We start from the raw sequence: 19,893 nt of genomic DNA, 5'->3' as shown, positions 1-19,893 counted from the left end.
AACACCTGTAATCTCATTCAATTTCTTTCATTGGCGGCGGCTGCCTTAATGATACGGAATATTTTTTCAATAAAATTCATATTTTTTTCAGTATAAATTTAAATTCATACTATTAACAATACTCTTTTAGATATATAGAAAATATTGTGGATTCACTATGCCCATAAGTTTTCTTTTCATCCTTTTTTTTTAATTTTGCCCTTTAAGGACCTAATTAAAGACCAGGTAAGCTAGCATTGTTAAAAAATTAAAAATTAAAAAATAGAAGATCAAGATGAAAAATGTAAAGAATATGGTGGTGTTTTCAAAATCTATGACATAATATTCAAGTAAAATTATGTGGCCGGGATTTGAAGAGGGATGGTTTACAGGTAGCTGGTTTATTTTATTTTATTTTTAATGACAACCAACTTGTCATCTACCCTTTAAAAGGAGAAAAAATCAAGCCACCTCAGGCGTGATGGGCAACCGAGACCTTTTTTTTTTTTTTACCATTGAATTATTATTTTTTTATCATTTTAGTTTTCTTCCTTCTACAATTTTGGTTTTTTATATAAAAAATTGCTGGCATTCTTAAAAAAATCAACAATTTTTTATGATTTTTTTTATATAATATTATTTGATTAAATGTGGCCTATTTGTTTTTTTTTATTTTTTATTTTGATGTGTTTTTAACTCCTTAATGTTTTTTTAAATGTTTCATGCACCTTGTTGGTGTATAATTAAATAAAAAATAATTTTAAAAATAAAAGTTATTAAATTCAATAAGGTTTGTGACCTGGTTCGAGGATTTGACATATTAATTTTAATTATTTCAGATTTTTTTTATTTTATTTAATATTTTTATTTTTATTTTTATTTTGTATTTGCTATCAAAGAACGTGGAGGACAAGTCTATATATATATTTTTTTTTACTAAAAAAATATTCAATTCGGTAGAATAACTAGAAGATATGTTTGGATATACATGCTATAAAGAGCATGATCGGTAGCTAAATTGTAGTTTTAGAATTTAAATTAGTGGAGTTTTCTAAAAGCAAAGTTTGAATGGAGATGTTTAAAAGCGTACTTGTCCCTTTCACTCTCTTAAACTACTAGATTAAAGTATTATCAACAAGAATATCTAAAACATGAAAAGCAGATCTAACTTTTCCCTCCAAGTATATATTTTTTAACAAAAACACGATATAAATTTAAAAAATAAAAAATAAATCACAATCTATTTTTTACACCATTTATTTAAATGTAGCTCCCACCAAAACTTCATGGAAGTGGTGGTATCTTTAATTAATGTCATTCTAGTCCCTGATAAGAAATTTATTCTCATTAAAGGATTTAAATATCTTTCTTGCAAATAGATTTCATCGAAACAAGGATACCTTTAAATATAGGCGTGACCTAATGATAAGAGTTTGAGACTAAAAAATTTGCTCCTCCTGTGATTTTAGGTTCGAGCCATGTGGTTGCTAATAAAATAGGCACTAGAGACTTACATGGTCGTTAACTTCAGGGTTCGTGGGATTAGTCGAGGTGCGCACAAACAATAACACCTTTAAATAAAAAATTTTATTTATTTTCTAATGCTAGTAGTAATTTTAGAAGGAAAATACATTGCGATTTTGTATTGTTAAGATATAAATATCGGTGGGTGACATTTGATGATTTACTGAGAATTATTTATTAAGAAAAAAATGTTTTTTATAATTTACTGATATATATTTATTAATTATTTTACTAAATACAAATATCATCCTTTTAATCTGTAATTAAAAAAAAGGTAATATATTAGAAAACGTATCCACGATGCCAATGTTTATTTTCTTTTGAGTTGCAAATTAACTTAAAATTATACTCGCGGTATAATAAAGTGCGCTGACTAGTCTCATATAAAATGAAGAACTGGCCAGTAAGAAGTTCACCGGTCAAAAGCTTGGATTTCCACAAGCACTGGAAGCCACCAGCAAAATGAAAGGTTATGCATTTCTCTCATGCCCTTGACCTGGTGCGTTATCCCACCGGTCATGGCCGCCAGGCTATTAAATTTGTGAGAAAAATAAAAACAATTTTTTTATGAACTTGAATAAATAATTTTTAAAAAATATTTTTTACTTGAAAATATATTAAAATAATATTTTTATTATTTTTTAAATTTTATTTTTATCATCAAAATATAAAAACAATTTAAAAACATAAAAAAATTCAAAACGAACAATACCAAATAAGGTTTAACCCAAGACTTCAAAATATTATTCAATACTCTATACATATTAATGGATGCCAATTGCAAGTTGACGAAGTTATTCATCTCTAAAATCACATATTATCCTCTGTAAATAATTTAATATCTTACATCAATCGAACTCTTGATCTTAAAAAAAAAAAAAAACAACATCAAGTACTCTAGACTGCAAGCTACTTGTTCATTTTTGTAATTTATTTATTTAATATAATATTTATAACTCATACTTCATTTATCTATTTAAATAACATATCTGTTAAATAATCATCTCAACCCAATAGCTTAAGCTTATTAAGTGAGATTTATTATTCTCTAACACCCCTTCAAATAAAAGCTTTTTGAGCTTGAAACTTGCACGGGTCCATATTACCTCGTGCGTGATTTTTATCAAATAAATAGAAATGATGAGATTCGAACTCGTGACCGCTTGGTCATCAAGACTCTAATACCATGTCAAAAAAGCATCTCAACCCAACAACTTAAGCTTGTTAGGTGAGGTTTCAGGATATAATTTATATCATTCTCTAACAATACCAAGGTCTATTGTACTATAAATTAAATACTTCAGATTTGACAAAAATATGTGCAGCAAAATACAATAACCCTTGACTGTCATAAATTAAGAAAAAGTTTAATTACATTCTTAGTATAATTATCACCCCCATTTTTCTGTATGAAGGTGTACAAATAAAGCATTGCAATATTGTCAGTGCAAGATATTTATATTTATTTTTTAATTGGAGTGTAAACACAACATGAATAATTTAGTTTTCACGGTGCTTCATCTACAAACATGGAGTGGATGTTGAGAGAAATTATTTTTTTTAATCATTGGATGGAATGCACTTTTTAATGTATAGTATTTTTTGTAATCATGCATTTCACCCTGTTTGGGGAATGTATATCTTGTTGAAAAAGAGAGGACATTTGTTGTAAAATACACCATGGGTATTGCATGAAATAAATAAATAAATGGAGCATTGAGATCAACAAATGGCCGTTGATCTAGTGGTGGAATATTTGATGTTGTTATTCTCGGTATTAAATAACGAGCTAGCAAATTAACGAGTGTTCCATTAGCAACTAGAGGAGTGCCAATAGCAATATACTGATGGGCACGAACTCCAAGTCTTTGATTTCTTACACTAGCAAATAGCAATATTTAATTTCGGTCCCCCTCTACATCCTCTTAGCAAGTCATGTGTCACAGTTAGACACCTCAGGCCAGCCTAACAATGTTTTCCCTTCCCTCCACATTCTCGCACTTGAATTCCCTACAAAGGTACGACAGTTTCTACTTATTAAAAAACCCCAAAGACGTGAACGTGACGCCTAATTTTCGAGTCCCACACCCAAAAAAGAGAGGTCCTGCCACGGGCCTAGTCCAAAAAATGAGCTCTGCAATTCTATCTCCTGGCTTGATCCTAGCCTGTTCGGCACTACCGCTGCCTGCCCACTTGCCACGGGAACATTTTTTTACCACATTGTTTTTTGTTTTTCCTGCCTGCTAGTGTCGGAAAGGCTATGAATGGTCCCCTGGAAACAATACTTGCCACGACCGAAGTTCAACTGGGGCAAAGCATGCACGCGCCATGAAGTCTTGTCCTCTCACCGCCCCTACCACACACACTTTCCAAGTTTATTTATTGTATAGTAATGTTGAGACGGCTCGTGCCACCATAGGATTCTGTTTTTTCACACAGGAAACTTGGGCATGAGAAAACATGCCTCCTCGCACAAGCCAGATAATTACCCTAATAATTAAGAGCGAGCAGGCAGCAGCCACATATAAGTCAAATACCAAACATGATTCTCAATGATGCCTCGCCAAATATTAAAATTCAGAAGCGCATTACAGCTATCATCCACGATTTTTCTTTTTTAATCCTTTCTTTCGTACTGAATTAAATAACAGTAATCTGCCATTACGTGCACGCATAGCACTTCCCTTTGCCCAAACCCCAACAACCTCCCACTTTTCAATCTTAACTTACACTCAGCTGGTTGCCAACAAAGCAATTGACATTTCGATAAATTGTTACAATCTAATTTAAAAAATTGAAAGAAGAAAAAAAAAAAAAGGAGGAAAATAACCGGAAAAAGCCACACGAATAAAAAAAACAAAGCGTGCCTGTCTAATCTCTCCCCTGTACAACGTCTGTTCATTGGTTGTTAGTAGCGGTAAGTAAAAACCTCCCCTCAGCGCGATGGAAAATATTAAAATATCCATCTGCCCAGAAAGAAAAAATCACAAAACGACGACGTAAAAGGCCCCCAAAAAGCTCAAAGAAGCCCAGAATCAGCGTCGATGTCAGCCAAGCAAATCCTGATCTTGACAGAGCTCCTTTCTTAGCCGTTGTGAGAAAAGCTGACAAGCATCCATACTCAGATCAACGGCTGCTGCTAATGCCACGAAAGCAGCTGCATCTTCAGTACAATTCACGTGCTGCACACTCACTTCCACGCCAGGTTTGCTGCACTTTCCTTCTCCGTCCACGCTAGCTGACATAACAAACCCTCTGTACATGCAATAAGGCCACAATCCATGACCGTAATCGCCACTACCCCTTGGGCTGCCCACGGGGGACGTGGCTCGGCCGTTTGAGCCAGCTCCTAAATCAATTACAAACTTGCCTCCTTTGTGCGAACTTAGTGTGCTCTCTGCTAATACAATACTGGCTGCGCTCATACTACCCTTTGTATCAGGGATTAGTTCAAAACGGTAGCCAAGCCCATCAGATGACCCTCGCTCGCGCCAAGCCTCGAGCCGACCCCAGGGTTTCCAGGTACCGTCTCCGGGGCGGAGGATGAGCCACGAGCCAGGGTTAGAGCGGCTTACCCTGTCCGAACCGGGTGAGGGGACAAATGGAGTTACCATTGAAGCTGCGGCTACTGGTGAGCCAGATAAGTCGTGGATTGTTATTGACCAGCCTTTTCGTTCTTTTAGAGGTCTCTCTCTTTCGCTCCCAAAAGAGCTTAGCCAGCTCCTTGAGCTGTTGGGCTCCCCTTGCAATGATCTGAGAGAGACATGAATTTAATCAACAAAACAAGCAAAGGACAATCTACAAAAAGATGATAAAATGAAGATATGTTATCAAATTAAAAAAAAAAAAAAGATCTCGCGCGCTTTTACTTTGAGCAGCTTCTGTTTGTTTTACAACTTGGATTAAAAGATTAACAAATCACTTTACTCTTCTCGAAAGTTATCACATTACTGCATTGATTGGTTTTACTAGAAGCTTCCGTTAAGATTCCGAGGGCGAGAATAAAACATGAAGAACCACTAAAAATAACTTTTTTTAACTTTTGAAACTGACTAACCTGGATCTCTGACTGCGGTCACCGGTGGTGGTTCTAAGGCTGAATTTACAAGTAAAAACTGGCTGCCTAATATTGCCTTGGATCTGAAACACCTGGGGACTGCACTCAGGTTCTCCATCAAATTGAAACACGAACCTTGGATCAGGCTCAGCTTTGACATTCAAATGAAATTGAGCGGAGGAACCTTTAACACACTCTTTTCCAACAGAAATCCATCCATTATGAAACACAACCCCTCTAGATTCCGTTCCCGCAAGATCCAGAGGTACTGAAACTTTCCCTAACAACCTCCCTGAGTTCACTCCACAAGTGTTGCCGCGGCGGCCAGTGTAGATAGAGATTTTGACGTGGAGCTTGTTAGTGAAAATAGATTTGGTAACGAGCCGGTCGAGATCGGACTTGCATAGGTGGAAAGTGGCAGCTAGAGTTTGGTGCTGGCCTTCAGGAAATTGGGTGTTGTCTGGTGGAGTGTAGGGAATGACGGCCGTTTGAAGGGGGAAGTTCTTGAGTTTGATTTTGCAAAAGCAGGGCGAGGATGAAGGGTGAACGACAGAGCGTGCAGGTTTCGAAGCGACAGGGATTTTTAGAGCGAGATTTCCTACAGTTATGCGCACGAAAGGGCAGGGATCCATTATTTTTACGGTTCTTCAGCCCTTTCAGCTCTGTAAAGAAATAGAAACTTTTGTGCCTTTGGGCGTTCTAGTGAGAGGCTAAGGTTTTAGGCTTTTGAAGCCTGTGGAGGAGAACTTGAGAGGAATGATGAAGAGGAGATTAGTTGCTAACAGAAACAGGCTGGAATAAATGGGGATATGAGCAGACTGAAGAGTGAGGGTGCGCTATGCGCATACATCACTGGTTGCACTGTCGATAATTCCTTCTGTTAATGGTTCTAGCGGGGAGAACTAAGCAGCTCTCTTTCTATCGCTAGTAGTTTCTCTTTCTAGGGGCAGTAGTAGATAGAGAAGAAAAATATTTAGAGAGAGACTAGTAGGATGAAGATATTGGTTGAGAAGTGTGCTGTGGAGGAAGACAGCTGTGTACAGGCTGGCGATTATTGCCAGTCAGATCGAAGCTGACGCTATCTATCTATCAATTGGAGTGACTCTCTCTCTCTCTCTCCCTCTCCCCTCTAACCTGACATGACCAACTACGATGTAGGCTCCATTCTTTTTTTAATTTAAAGTTTCTGTTTAATGACGGAAATGCCACTCGTTATTGCCCGGGGGTTAGAATTCAAAGTATTTTTTAATTATAAGTTTATTAAAATAATATTTTTTATTTTTAAAAAATTATTTTAAATATCACCCTATAAAAAAAATTAAAAAATTAAAAAAAAAAAGAAGCTAAAAAAAACATAGAATTATCTATATGAAAATTGCTAATTTAAAGATAGTATTAGTACAAAGAAAGAAAAAACGTACGGGGATGGTATTGTAGGAATAATCAACGCCAGGGGACCAGATGCCGCCTCTCTCGATGAGGAGAGTTTGAAGGCCTGATACTATACTCCAGCGGGATACTATGTGGGTCTCGCTTCCACACGTGGGGCCTGTTCAGTGAGGGATGAGGTAATTTATTAACCTGAGGAGAGAGTCGAGTGGGTCCTACTTCTATCTGAGACCGTTGGATGTGTCATGTTAGGTGGATGGGAGTGGTGGTGATGGTGACGAGACATGGAAGGAGGACACGTGGCAGGAGGGGGGTGGATATGCCACCTGTGACTTTGAGAGGGGTTGGGCCACGGAGTCACGGTGACAGGCATGATCCGGCCATGAGAGGTGTTGTTGGGCGACCCGTATCATGTCATAGTTGTGTCATTAGTGATGAATTGTTAAAGCAGGAAATAGTTGACACGAGGAAGAAAAGGGGGCAGCAGCATGTCTAAGATGCTCAATTTGGTGGTTGCTTGAAAAATTAGGGAGGGGTAAAGTTGGCCAAATAATTGTTATGAATCTAGAACAGTACAACGACATAACATCGATGTCAATTCATTTATTTATCTTTTTTTATTTTTTCTGTTTGTCTGTGCCTGTGGTGCTGGGATGTTACAATGTCATCGACACCTCATAAATCTATCATTGCTTCGATTTTAAGTTTTTTTATATATATATATATATATATATATATATATATATATATATATATATGTATGTATATGTATATGTATATGTATATGTATATGTATATGTATGTATGTATATGTATATGTATATGTATGTATATGTATGTATGTATGTATGTATGTATAATGGCTTTGCAACATGAGTCAAATTGTAGAGTTGAATTTAATTCCAAACTTGTCATGATTATTATATTTGAAATAAACTATTAAAATACATGGTTAAATTTATTTGTATGTGAGAATATACTTCAATTGAAGTTTGATTTAATTAAAGTGGTTATTTTTTTTATCTATGTAATTAAGATAATTACACTTTCTTTTATTTTTATTTTTTAGTTATAAACTAGATAGGTGGTTCGTGTTTCGTTGCAGGCCGGATGGAATTTTAATGTATTTTAAAGAAGAGAAAAAATCCATGACTTGACACTATAAAAAAAAAAAAATTCCAATCCCCAATAATTCAAACATATAAGAATAAAATCATGAAAGAAAATTAGTTGACAAAAGGAAGTGCAGGAACACGTAGCATTAGCAAATCCATATAAGGTCGTCAAAACTTACGAGAAAAATCATATGAACATGATAATTTAATAGAAAACAAAACAATGGGTGGACCCGGGGCTTAGGGCAGCTCAAGTTTTCAGAATAAATTTGAAGAGAATTGACTCGTTGTGAAATGATCAAGTTGTGAAATGATCAAAAACATGGGTTAACTTGTGACCTAATCAGCCCGTGGCAAACCTGGTCAAGACCAGATAAAAAATCGTTGACTATTTTCCATTATTTTTTTCAAAATGAAGCCATCCTTGCTTTTTTGATGAGATAAAAAAAGACTTATTTGACATGGGTTAACTTGGGTCAATTCACCTGGCACGTAACTAGTATTTACCTAATATCCACTCCAAGAAAATAAGAGGACAACCTAAGATTTTCAATTAAATTAACAAAAGAATCCAAAGTAAAAATAAAAATTATGAGAATAAGGACCAAACTCGAATAAATGAAAAACCAAGATTATGGATCAAATGATGAAATTAAAAACAAATTAAATTTTGATACAAAGGTTAATAGTCAAAAAATAAAATCAAAACATTGAGAGCAAACCTTAAACATCATCAAATTTGAATTGAATGGTGAAATTGAAAAAGAAAAATGAAATTAACAAGAGAATCCAAGACAAAAAAAAAATAAAGAGAATGAGGACCAAGTTTGAAGAAATTAAAAAACAAAATTATGGATCCAAGAATGAAATTGAAAATAAATTAAAACTTGATAAAAAGGTTAAGAATTAAAATTTTAAATCAAAACACCGAGGCCCTAACCTTAAATATCACCAAACTTTGAATTGAATGGTAAAATTGAAAAGAACAATGAAATTAACAAAAGAATCTAAAATAAAAAATAAAAAGAACGAGGATCAAACTTGAAACAATTATAAACAAAAATTATGGATTCAAGGGTGAAATTGTAAAATCTGTTTTGATAAAACGGTAGATAATCAAAATTTAAAATCAAAATATTGAGGATCTAACTTTAAATATCATCAAAATCAGAATTTAGAGGTACAATTGTAAAGAAAGATTAAACACATAAAAGAATCAAAAACAAAAATAAAAATCAAGAGAACGAGGACCAAACTTGAATAAATTAAAAACTAAGATTACGTATCAAAGGATAAAATTGAAAACAAATTAAATTTTGATAAAATAGTTAACAATCAAACTTATAAATCAAAACACTGAAGGTCAAATATGAAATATCATAAAATAAAAGAACAAGGTTGATTTTTTAATGGCCAACACGTAATTTAATGCGGAGGAGAAAGATAAGAGGAAACAAAAAAAAAAGGGTTGTAGGAGGCCAGTCGTCCTTCAAAACACCACACGCTTCGTCCCCCATGGTAAAAGGCGTCGTATAGCTTCAAACATCGTGGTTGGAACTGATGTTCTTCCACCAGAAGGTAGCTCGCGCGTTGCTTAAAGAGCATAGAGCTGGCCCACACGTAGGCGCGTGCATAGTAGACGCCGACAACTTTTTTTTCATAATATTTTTTTAAATTACAAAAAACTAAGTTACCCCTAATCCAACTTAACAATAACATAAAACCATACATGAAACAACAAAAGCACCCCTTATTGCAAAGCTTGAAAAAAATTGATTTTATGGTTAATTTAGCAATTTTAGTATCTAAAAAGTATAAAAAACCGAGAATACCTCTTAAAAAAATTAAATGACAATAACTCTCAATGACAATTAAGTTATTTAACTGTACCATTAAATTACAAGATTATCATGATGACCCTTGTGAACTTGACAATGATAATTGAACCCTTATAAAATTACCGAACTATTCTACTAGCAGTTATGTTGATTAGGGGTGAAATAGTAATTTCACAATGTAAAATATAAATTGAAACATTGGTCGACGTACTTATCTAGTTAAGTTACTAGGTAGATTGTTCGCACCACATTACAGACATTCGTAAACAACATTAACGAACGATAATGTAAAAAAAACATCTTCCAAGATTAAAACAACTACCAGGCTTTGTTCATTTTATATCAAGGTTTATTATTTTCACTGCATGATGCAAGATTTTATTTAATTATAAGATAAAATACATGGAGAAATAATACATGCTGCTGTTGGAGCATATCAACAAACTCAGCTATAAAAACATTAATACAAAAGCCTGATGGAAATTAATAAGTGACTCCAATTATTTTTGACACAAGAGCGAGGAAAAAGATGTAGCCCTTCTAGCTGCTGCTGCATCAACGTGCCATACTGACATAAGCCTAGCAATTTTTTATTTTATTTTAGTTTAACGTGGGTGTCCGGGTCAGCTTGCGTGTACCTTGACTAATCCCACGGGTCCTAAAGTTAATGATCATGTAAGTCTCCAGTGGCCATCATATGAGCAACTACAGGGTTTGAACCTGAGACCACAGAGAAAGCAAATCTCTTGGTCCCAAACTTTTATCACTGGACCACCGCCTAAATGGTTAACCTAACAATTCTTCACAGTAAAAAAAAGGTAATTGTCATGATCTCGATAAATTTTACAAAGTCAATGCTGTCATGTTGGTGGTAATGTCATCAATTACCAGAGTTTAGAAAAACTACGTGATAGATATGATCCATTTAATTAGAAAATCAAGTCATTTTTTTTTAATTTTTTACCGAAATTCGTTAGCATTTTGTCTTTTAATATATGTTTTTTTACTCCCTCGACATTTAATCATCAAATCTTATTCTCTTAACATTTTATCTTTGAATTTTTAACCTCCTGCCAAACATAGCTAAATTTGATTATATAGAAAGAAAGAAGTATCTCTGTGTCAAATAATCAAAATGTAACGAAATTTCCAAACATAAATCAAGGAGTGTGATTTAGAAGAATCAATAAACAAAAAATCAATCTTTCAAATCTCAAAATATTTATGGAATTAAGAAGAATCCAGACAATTCATGAGACTACTGGAATTTAAAATTTTAATTATTCCTGCTTGCATTTGGTTCCAGCTCAATAACATTGTATTATAGAGAACCCCACATTTCCAAACTCCTTGAATTTATTTATTTTTATATATTTGGAAATTCTTCTATATTTAAATGAGTATAGTTTGAGAGAAAATACGAGAAGAATTCTTAAAATATATATATATTCTTAGAAAATGCAATATATCGATTTTAAGAGTGTGTTTGTTTTAGCTTTTGTGGTTGAGTTTGAGGTTGTGTACAGTATATTTATGCACAAAACTCAACCACAAAAGATAGAAAGATAATTAAAATAATTAATAGATATAAGAAATTGAATTATTTGAATAAAAAATGAACAGTTATGATTTCCTTTTTTCTTAAAATAAATAGATTGAAATTGAAAAGTTAAGGAAAGAAAGAGGAGGGAGGGGAGGGGGAATCAGACTAGTGAACTTGCATGATTTGCAATAATCATGTTGATTTAACAACTATTTGCAATAATCTAAAATATCTACATTATTCTTTTGTATATAAAATTCTTATCTTATATATATAATATTAAAAAAAAACTAAAGTATATTTCACTCACTTTAGATTTTTTATTTATTTTTAAATATCGTATTTCCATATCCTTATCGAGTGGTAACTCGAGAAGGCCCGAACATAGGCCCAAAAAGAAAATGATAAGGATGGTAGAGAAGTTAGAAAATGATATATAATAGAATCCCAATCTGAATTGAAGGGTCCAGAGAGCTCCGCTGCTTTTGTTTTGAGCGGACGACAAGGCCTCCGCCACAGCCATTGCTCACTCACCTTTCTGTTACGTATAGCGAAAGAAGAAGAGAACGAAAATACCCAGAGGAATAAAATAAAATGTCAGTCTCTTCCATATTTGGCTCTCCATTTCTGTTGGCACCCAAACCCTCGACTACACCGTCTTTCAAGCCTGTCAATGGCGAGTTCAAAACGGTCCCAATAGGCACTGGTTTTGGTCATGGTGGGATGTCGATAGAGTGTTCTTCAAGGCCACAGAAGAAGGCAACTGCACATCACAGGAAAACAAGGCCAAGAAAGAGTCAACCATGGGACATAAAGCGCAAGCCCACTGTTTATGCTCCTTTACCTCCCCTACCTCCTGATTGGACTCTTGTTTCTTCTTCTGGCGATGGCGATGGCGATGGTGATGGTGATGGAGCTGATTTGCCTTCTACTACTGCATTAGAGGCACCGGTTACAAGTGGGTAGTTGCTTCTTTGTGGTTTTTATCTCGTGTTCTGTTGTTATTGGAGATTTCGTGATGGGTGTTTCGGCTTTTATGTAATACTACTTGTGTTTCCCTGAGTCTTAAAAACCAAAGAATGAAATGCAATTATTATTACTAATAATTTTATTGTCTCTCTGAATTAGTGATTTGATTATTTTGAAGAAGTGAGTAGGAGCCCAAAGCCCAAAGCTACCTTCTCACTAGACTCTATTGAGCATTCAAAATCGTGTCTTTAGCCAATTAACATATCTCCTCTTCCCCTGTAAGGTCTCAAGGTTTGACCCTCTCGTAGCCAGAAACCTGCGAGTACGGACGTCAAACACGAATCTGATACAGGTATAACCACGGGGAATCCTCAATCTTGCTCACCAAAAGATATGCTGTAAGGGTTTGCTTGATATACTGAAAACGGAAAACATTTTTCTTTCGTGTTGATGTTGTCAAGGCATAAAACACATTCTGCAGTGCTAAGTCAATTCCAGTAATACAAATGCTAGCTTGTGCCATCGAAAATTCACAAGTTAACTCGGTCGTTTCTGTGGTGGACTGGGAGTGCATCGCTCGATGGTCGGTGCACACCCACAAGCAGATATGATTGTGTCAAATGAAACTCTGAACCACACGTGATGATAGCATATCCTTCAGTGTTTAACATTTTATTTTTATATAATGAAAAATCGCTAAGAATCGATTACTCTGTGTGCGCAACGGAACTTATTTGTCAAAAACAAGGCAACATTATTCTATGAACTGCTCGACTAGTCAAGCGGGATCCTATCCCAAGAGAAATGACTGTACACATCATGAGGTTGCTATTCACCGGCTGCGCATGGCACCTTTGAACAACACAAGATAATGGCGAGATAACATAACGAGTTGGGCAAAGCCAGCTGAATTCAAGGGAGCTGATAGCCATCGATTGTTGCTCACGAGTTGCGCAGCAGACACGCATCCTGCCAGCCAGCCAGTAATCACAGAAGTTGAAGGTTGGGATTACTTGTATCCTCCAGCTGCTAGCAGGCATTAATTATGCTATTCAAGGCACTTAGCAAGCCCCTGCACATGCTTTCTCAGACAACATGATGCTTTTGAGACAACTTTTATGTCAAGTCAATCACGCTTCAAACAGTTTCCAGGTGGATTTTTTCTTGTATGGAGGCTCGGAACGAAGTCTGTAATTATATGATGCTCATGCTATGGCATTTTCCCGTAACCTGCCACGTTTCCATGTTAAGATACAATAAACGAAACCGTGGGGCAAATTTTCAAGATATAGCAATAAAACACACGTATAACACTAAGGAGCAGAAGGCCTCAGCAGAAAAAAGTGCATTTTAGATTTTTGAAAATGTTAAACACCGTTCACAGAGTGATTGAAAACAAATTTGGATGGAAAAGACAACACAAAAGAAAATAAAATGTTGTCTTGCCAGGGAAGTAGTTAATGTTGACGACAGATCTCTGGTCCAATTCTCTCGGATAATATCAAGATTGAACAGCCGGAGACCCTCCATGTATTTAACAATGTAAAAACAAGCAGGAGATAATAACATTTATTATACTGATGAAAAAAGAAAGAAAATATGAAGAAGGTTACTAGTCAACGATGAAGTTCCCTTGCGAGTTTCTCAAGCAATGGTCGTGGAGGAAGCTCTGCAGGACGTTAGGAATATAGGAACTTAAGTTTCTTAAGTAATCAGGAGAATGTATCTGTGTCAGTTCCCAACAATGGACCTTGATGATCCAAACCATGTGAAATATTTTATCCAATGAACAATTGTGGAAGATGGTTCAAGACTTCTCTCCTGCACAGACCATGCAGCATGAAACCTACATCCAATGTTTGGATACAGAGGACACACACGCTTGTCCATCATATATGTGTGTTCCTATCATGGAGTGCATCTGAATGCTCATTGAGAAAGAGCCTGAGCATTCTTGTCACAGTGAGAGGCAAAAGCAGCATATGTAGAGATAGGTATAATGAAGGGATGGAAAAGGAAAACTCCACCTAACTTTACCATTCCAGGTAATTTATCACCAATCCACCTAGATACATCAGTAATCACCTAACACAGGGCATAGTCGTTGCAACTACGGAAAATTGGTAAAGGATTTAGTGTTCCTACCGGTCCAGTTCTTGAAACTACAGAAAACATATATAACAGAAGATGGAGTCCATCCCTTAGTATACAATCGAGACCCTTTAATGTCAAGATGAATAACTGGCATGTACAAAAAACAGAAACAGGGATAAAATATATGAAATACAGTACAGCTTGTGAAACAAATTTTACAGAGTTGAAGTTGTGGATGCACTTAGGATTTTATAGATATTGAAAAACAGATCATGCAGTAATGTTACCTCATACAAAACACTCAATAAAGTCTCTTAATTGTATCATGTTTGCAAAGTTTTCCTAACTTCCTCTAAGACTACCACAGGTAAATGGACCAGAAATCATTTCATATCTCCTAGTTCCAGTAGAAGAATAAAAGACAACTAGATATAAGAAGTGTGTATAAGTATTGCCACTGAGATAATAAAATCTCATAGAAGTGGAACACGATAGCACAACAAACAACAGTACAAGATGCAAGAACAACTGAGATTAATTCCTCTTGATTCGTATGGACAACACCTAACCTTTGCTAACTCCAGTTAATTAAAAAATGCAATATGTTTGTATGAATCATATCCTGTAGTCCTAAATGCTACCTAATAAAACAAAAAACTGAAAGAAACTCTTCAAGGTCAACAGAGTTGCATTAATGTGTAAAAGAAACATTTCATCCCAGCAACCAGCTGTGATTTTTTGTTTGGCACCTAACTAGAAGCATAAACCACGATAAGTGCCATCAGCAGCAATTCCTGCTTTGAAGTTATCTGATTCTCTGGAAACACACTAAACTTTGAACATTAAGCACAACATCTCCAATATATGAAACTTTGGAGAAAATGAAGAAATAATCATATATAAAAGGAAGCATTTATCACAAGCAAAGCATGAAAATACAGTTAAAACCATTATCAACCAGTGGCTATGGATGAACAAGAATCTAGTTACCAGAACAAAACAGGAACACTGATACATGAATCAAAGACAGGTGAAACTGGACAATCCATCTGGCCTTTCTCATGATCTGAACACAATAAAAAGAAATTTGACATTCATCTCATTTTATTAGACTGATAACATTCCTGAGATACAAACTGATGAAAAAGAATACTAGATTCCAAGGAGTACTATTATGAAAATTTCAATTACCTGTGCAAGATCCAATATTTCCTTCGCAGGCAGGAGCAAGAATATGCAAACCTGAAGGAGCAAAAACTAGGACTCCTTATGTGTCTTGAGAAATCTAGTTCTGGAATCACTTATGCCAACTTGGTAAGCAAATAATGCACTGGATATATCTCAAACAGCATGGATAAACTTGCTCTCTTAAAATGAAAACTTCCCACTTTAGTTTCTAGACACCAAAATCAATATTCCTTAATGCAGATAAATTATCTTTAAAAAACAAGAGAGTCCACTATCCACACAATTCCACAACAATTAACTCACTTGCATAAACACTTTATGCTTCAGAGCATCTCTCCTTCTTAACAAAAGACTCACGGAACCAAATGCAAAGTTCATCTGAATCTTCATACGCTGAGCAAATATAATAGCAGGCTGTAATTCACTGACAAATACACAATCAGTATTTCATATCTCACTTCTTCCCATATATCATAGCTGGAAAAGCACCAACATATATATGCAAGTGATTATGGAAAAGGGAGCCTACAAGCTTCATATAATCTTTAATGAAGGTCCTCTGGAGTAGTGGTGATAATAATATAAGGCAAATAATCTACTGTTGGCCCACTAACAAGATATATGACAAGGACATCTGGAAAAGATTTTTCCCTTTAATGTTTTTGTTATAGTGACAAATACTATCCAAAATGGAAGATATTTCTTCAATAAAATAAAGATCCCAATACATATAAACAAGGGTGGTCATGTTTAAATTCAAATTCATCGTAGTTGTACTGGAAATTCTTAAATGAAATTATATACCATGTCAAAGGAACTCCCACATTATTCCATGCCCGAAATAAAATCATAGCGCGATATAGAATAGAGAGATGCATCCAGGCATTCTAAAACAACACTATTCTTGCACACAGAAAGTGGATATTGCCCCTCAGAAACTTACTTTGCATGCATTAGCATACAATAAAAATTACAACACACTACTCAATGTCAACATTATAATAGCAGCTTTATGCAATTCGCTAGGTTTCAAAATGTCTGGCCACAAAAAAAATCAGTGTTGTATTGAAATAATCCAAAAGAAATTGCAAGCATATTTACCATTTAACTAAAACAAAGTTGCTGCTTTATATTGGAAAAAAGAAAAAAACTGCAAGTAATTCTTGTTGTTTCACATGATAATCTTTCATCACTAAAACTACGGTAATCCTGTGAGATGACAATGCAGGTGGCTCTATCATTTTGATACACCTTTCTGAAAGTAGCACTCATAATATATCCAAACAATACAAAACCCCAGAAAACCTTATTCTGAACTACGAATCTCCCGAATAGCAGATAACAGAACATAATCCCCCGCCACACCTCGCAAATGCCGTATGAAAATATTTTTGGTCAACTTGCCAGCCTGGAAAACAATAAACCAGTATAAAATTAGACTCCGGCACTTAGGAAATACTAGACAATAATGCAATAAAAATTGCTATCAGCCTACTTACCCTATACACATCATATAGTTTGGCCACTTCCTGAATTTTTTCAGGAGGAAGCCAACTCCTTAATTTCGAAAACAATTTCTCAAGGGAATACTTTGTATGAGTCGATCCTCTCACTTGACCTAAGAAAAAACAGCTTCAATAAAATTACTATACAAAATTGACCGCTAAAATGAACCACCTATGGAAACCAGAATATACCTGGCACGTTAATAGAAGATTTGAAGCTCACAACACACTCAGGGATAATATGTCTGTTCATAACACTCGACCAAACAACATACCACTTGGGATTCTTGGGATCATCAGTGCCAGTATCAAAATCAATACTAGAAGGATAATACTGTTGAGACCCTGCCACTACTGTCTCAACATTACCTAATATAACTCTACACAGTATAATATGTTTTTCGCCGTTATCATCTGCCTCTGCAAACTTGGCACTGAAAACAAAACCCACACAAACTCAAATCATCAAAGGGCATAAGGAAAAAAGGAAAAGAAAACCTAATAAATCTCCTAAAACTACAAAAGAACTCCAACAGAACACAATTAGTGCATTACCTCATATGAGGCAATCCAAAAGGAGACAAATATACACCAACACCATAAGTTTCACCAGCAGAAACCTTACGAGGTCCACCGAAACCATGAGCCAGGATACTTTCGACTTCCTTCGCAGGCGCGCCATACCAAGCATACACTGTATTCGAAACACCCCTGGCTGCCTTTGTAATCTCAATCTGCTTTAAAAAGACCTCTTGACGAGCCTCCCCCGAAAGACCCTTACGCGTGCATTGATGGATTGCCGTGATCACAACATCAGGATCAATTTTCTTCATACCGGACAAAAAATAATTCTTCACAGGTGAATAACTCTTCTCTTCTTCTTTAAATACCCTCGTATTCAGCCACCTACAATTTCCCACATCACGCATCCCCAAACGCTGCCGTTTCAATCCACCCTCTTCTTTCTTCGACGAAGTAACCTCGGGCTCTTCTTTGTCACGAAATTCCTCTCTTTTTCGCTTAATTGAATTTCCATCAATATTGACTTCGATTTCAATTTTACGATTACTCAATCTCTCCTCCTCTAGATTATCCCCAAAATCTTCACGCACAAACATTTTAGGAAAAAAGCATTTCCCGTTCACATCAATCCACGCAATTGATCTTTGAATCCCTGAATCAAAATCAATTTGCAACATACGCGTAAAATCAAACAGATACCTTGACTCACGAAACGACATTTCAATCACCGCCTTGCCGTCCAAGAAAGCAGGCTTGAGAGACTCCAAAACCTCGTTTTCAAAATCAATCCACAATCCATCGTGATTGAAGTATATGAACCTAGCCGGCGCTGCACTCTTGGTGAAATTGGCAAGATTTGCGAGAATTAATGGCGCCGAGCAACAATTTGTTGCGCGATTGCAGCAGATTTTAGGGTTAGGTGATGGTAATTGTGGTGGAACCCTAACCCTAATGGATTCTGCCATTGGCTCTTTTCGCTTTTTCCCGGTGTTGATTGTGAAATCAACGAGAGCATGGCAGGATCAAGAACTCATCGTTGTGTCAACCCGGGATTTTTATAGCAATCTCTAATCTATTGGACGGGATCTTCTTGACTAAAATATCCCCGCTGATTTTTTTTTTATAAAGGCAGGACGGCATTGAGTTTTTTGTTTTGTAAGGGTATTTTTGGGAGCGGGTGGGGTGGCGATTGAGGGTAGGTAGATGGGTAACGTTCGCTCAGTGGATGAATGTGGGTGCAGTGACTTGCGAGTTAAGTTAGAGAGAATGGTTTGATGACTGCCACCTCGACAATGAGGTATTTTTTTATGCTTTCGTTTTCTTTGGCCCAAAGGAAAAGTGGAATTTCTAGACAAAGCCTTGTGGATTTGACTTTAGATTCGTGGTTCTTTCTTTTATAGTTTATACTGTATATTTGACTTTTACTTTGTCATAGGTTTTTTTTTAAAAAAAATATATTTATTTTAATATGTTTTTTAATAAAAAAATTAAAGTAAAAATTAAAAAATTTATTCACATGTTTAGTTAAATAAATTAATAATTATTTATGTAAAAAACATTATTAACAATAATCAAAAAATAAATTAAAAGATAAATACATAGTAAGATATTTAATTATGTGATATGAGATATTCATCTAATTATGTTCACTAAACATATTTACTTTAATCAATAAAAGATAAATCTATATTCTATAAAACTTATGGTCTAAAAAATAAATATAAATGAAACTAACTGAATAAATTCATGCCTAAAAAAATAACACAATGCCGAACACATCAACAATATTATTTAAAAATAAATATTTTTTATTTTTAAAAATGAACTTTATTTGTATAATACCAAAACAAATACAAATGAATTAGAATAATATCTTGAAAAATTAAACACAAACAAAATAATTTTATAAAAAACTTATATTAGAAAATAGCATGTAAGACCGGGACAAGCTCATAGAAAAGAATTCAAAGATAATCACAAAACCAATATAAAAAAAAAACAAAAGCAGAATGGTAAGATCGTACAAAATCGAATCCCCAACAAATCAAATATTAAAAGCTGAAATCATAAAAAAAAAAATCAATTGTAGAAAGCGTCCCAAATAAAATAAAGGCGAGAAAACAATTTATTAAAGGGCAAATAAAAATTTGATTCGAGTTGTATTCCATAA

The 19,893-nt window shown here is 35.0% G+C and overlaps 4 protein-coding genes across 7 annotated transcripts; 1 reads left to right on the top strand and 3 right to left on the bottom strand.

The window, feature by feature from the left end:
- Positions 1-4,240: 4,240 nt before the first annotated feature.
- On the bottom strand, positions 4,241-6,596 carry LOC7472624 (uncharacterized). The gene is made up of 2 exons (XM_002301095.4): positions 5,561-6,596; positions 4,241-5,256 (listed from the first exon to the last, which is right to left on the bottom strand). The coding sequence occupies exons 1-2, from the start codon at positions 6,190-6,192 to the stop codon at positions 4,551-4,553; spliced, it is 1,338 nt and encodes a 445-aa protein (XP_002301131.1). The 5' UTR covers positions 6,193-6,596; the 3' UTR covers positions 4,241-4,550.
- A 5,294-nt stretch (positions 6,597-11,890) lies between these two features.
- Positions 11,891-12,551, top strand: LOC7467236 (50S ribosomal protein 6, chloroplastic). Its single transcript, XM_002302338.3, has one exon. It carries the CDS (start codon positions 12,040-12,042, stop codon positions 12,409-12,411), a length of 372 nt encoding a protein of 123 aa, XP_002302374.1. The 5' UTR covers positions 11,891-12,039; the 3' UTR covers positions 12,412-12,551.
- A 519-nt stretch (positions 12,552-13,070) lies between these two features.
- On the bottom strand, positions 13,071-16,936 carry LOC127905014 (uncharacterized). Of its 4 annotated transcripts, none has more exons than XM_052450802.1 (5): positions 16,798-16,936; positions 16,000-16,110; positions 15,700-15,750; positions 15,499-15,574; positions 13,071-14,576 (listed from the first exon to the last, which is right to left on the bottom strand). In XM_052450802.1, the coding sequence occupies exons 1-5, from the start codon at positions 16,798-16,800 to the stop codon at positions 14,500-14,502; spliced, it is 318 nt and encodes a 105-aa protein (XP_052306762.1). In that variant the 5' UTR covers positions 16,801-16,936; the 3' UTR covers positions 13,071-14,499. The 4 variants fall into 4 exon arrangements, with proteins under 4 accessions (XP_052306762.1, XP_052306764.1, XP_052306763.1 ...); XM_052450804.1 differs by having other exon boundaries at positions 13,071-14,235; XM_052450803.1 differs by having other exon boundaries at positions 13,071-13,644.
- Positions 16,806-18,790, bottom strand: LOC7472623 (probable inactive poly [ADP-ribose] polymerase SRO3). Its single transcript, XM_024596119.2, has 4 exons — positions 17,757-18,790; positions 17,394-17,635; positions 17,196-17,314; positions 16,806-17,104 (listed from the first exon to the last, which is right to left on the bottom strand). The coding sequence occupies exons 1-4, from the start codon at positions 18,686-18,688 to the stop codon at positions 17,003-17,005; spliced, it is 1,395 nt and encodes a 464-aa protein (XP_024451887.1). The 5' UTR covers positions 18,689-18,790; the 3' UTR covers positions 16,806-17,002.
- Between the last annotated feature and the right edge of the window lie 1,103 nt (positions 18,791-19,893).

The sequence above is a fragment of the Populus trichocarpa genome, chromosome 2 (assembly GCF_000002775.5).
Source record: "Populus trichocarpa isolate Nisqually-1 chromosome 2, P.trichocarpa_v4.1, whole genome shotgun sequence".
Lineage (NCBI taxonomy): Eukaryota > Viridiplantae > Streptophyta > Magnoliopsida > Malpighiales > Salicaceae > Populus > Populus trichocarpa.
Note: the sequence above shows the minus strand (reverse complement) of the source record. Positions and strands in the feature narration are given on the sequence as shown.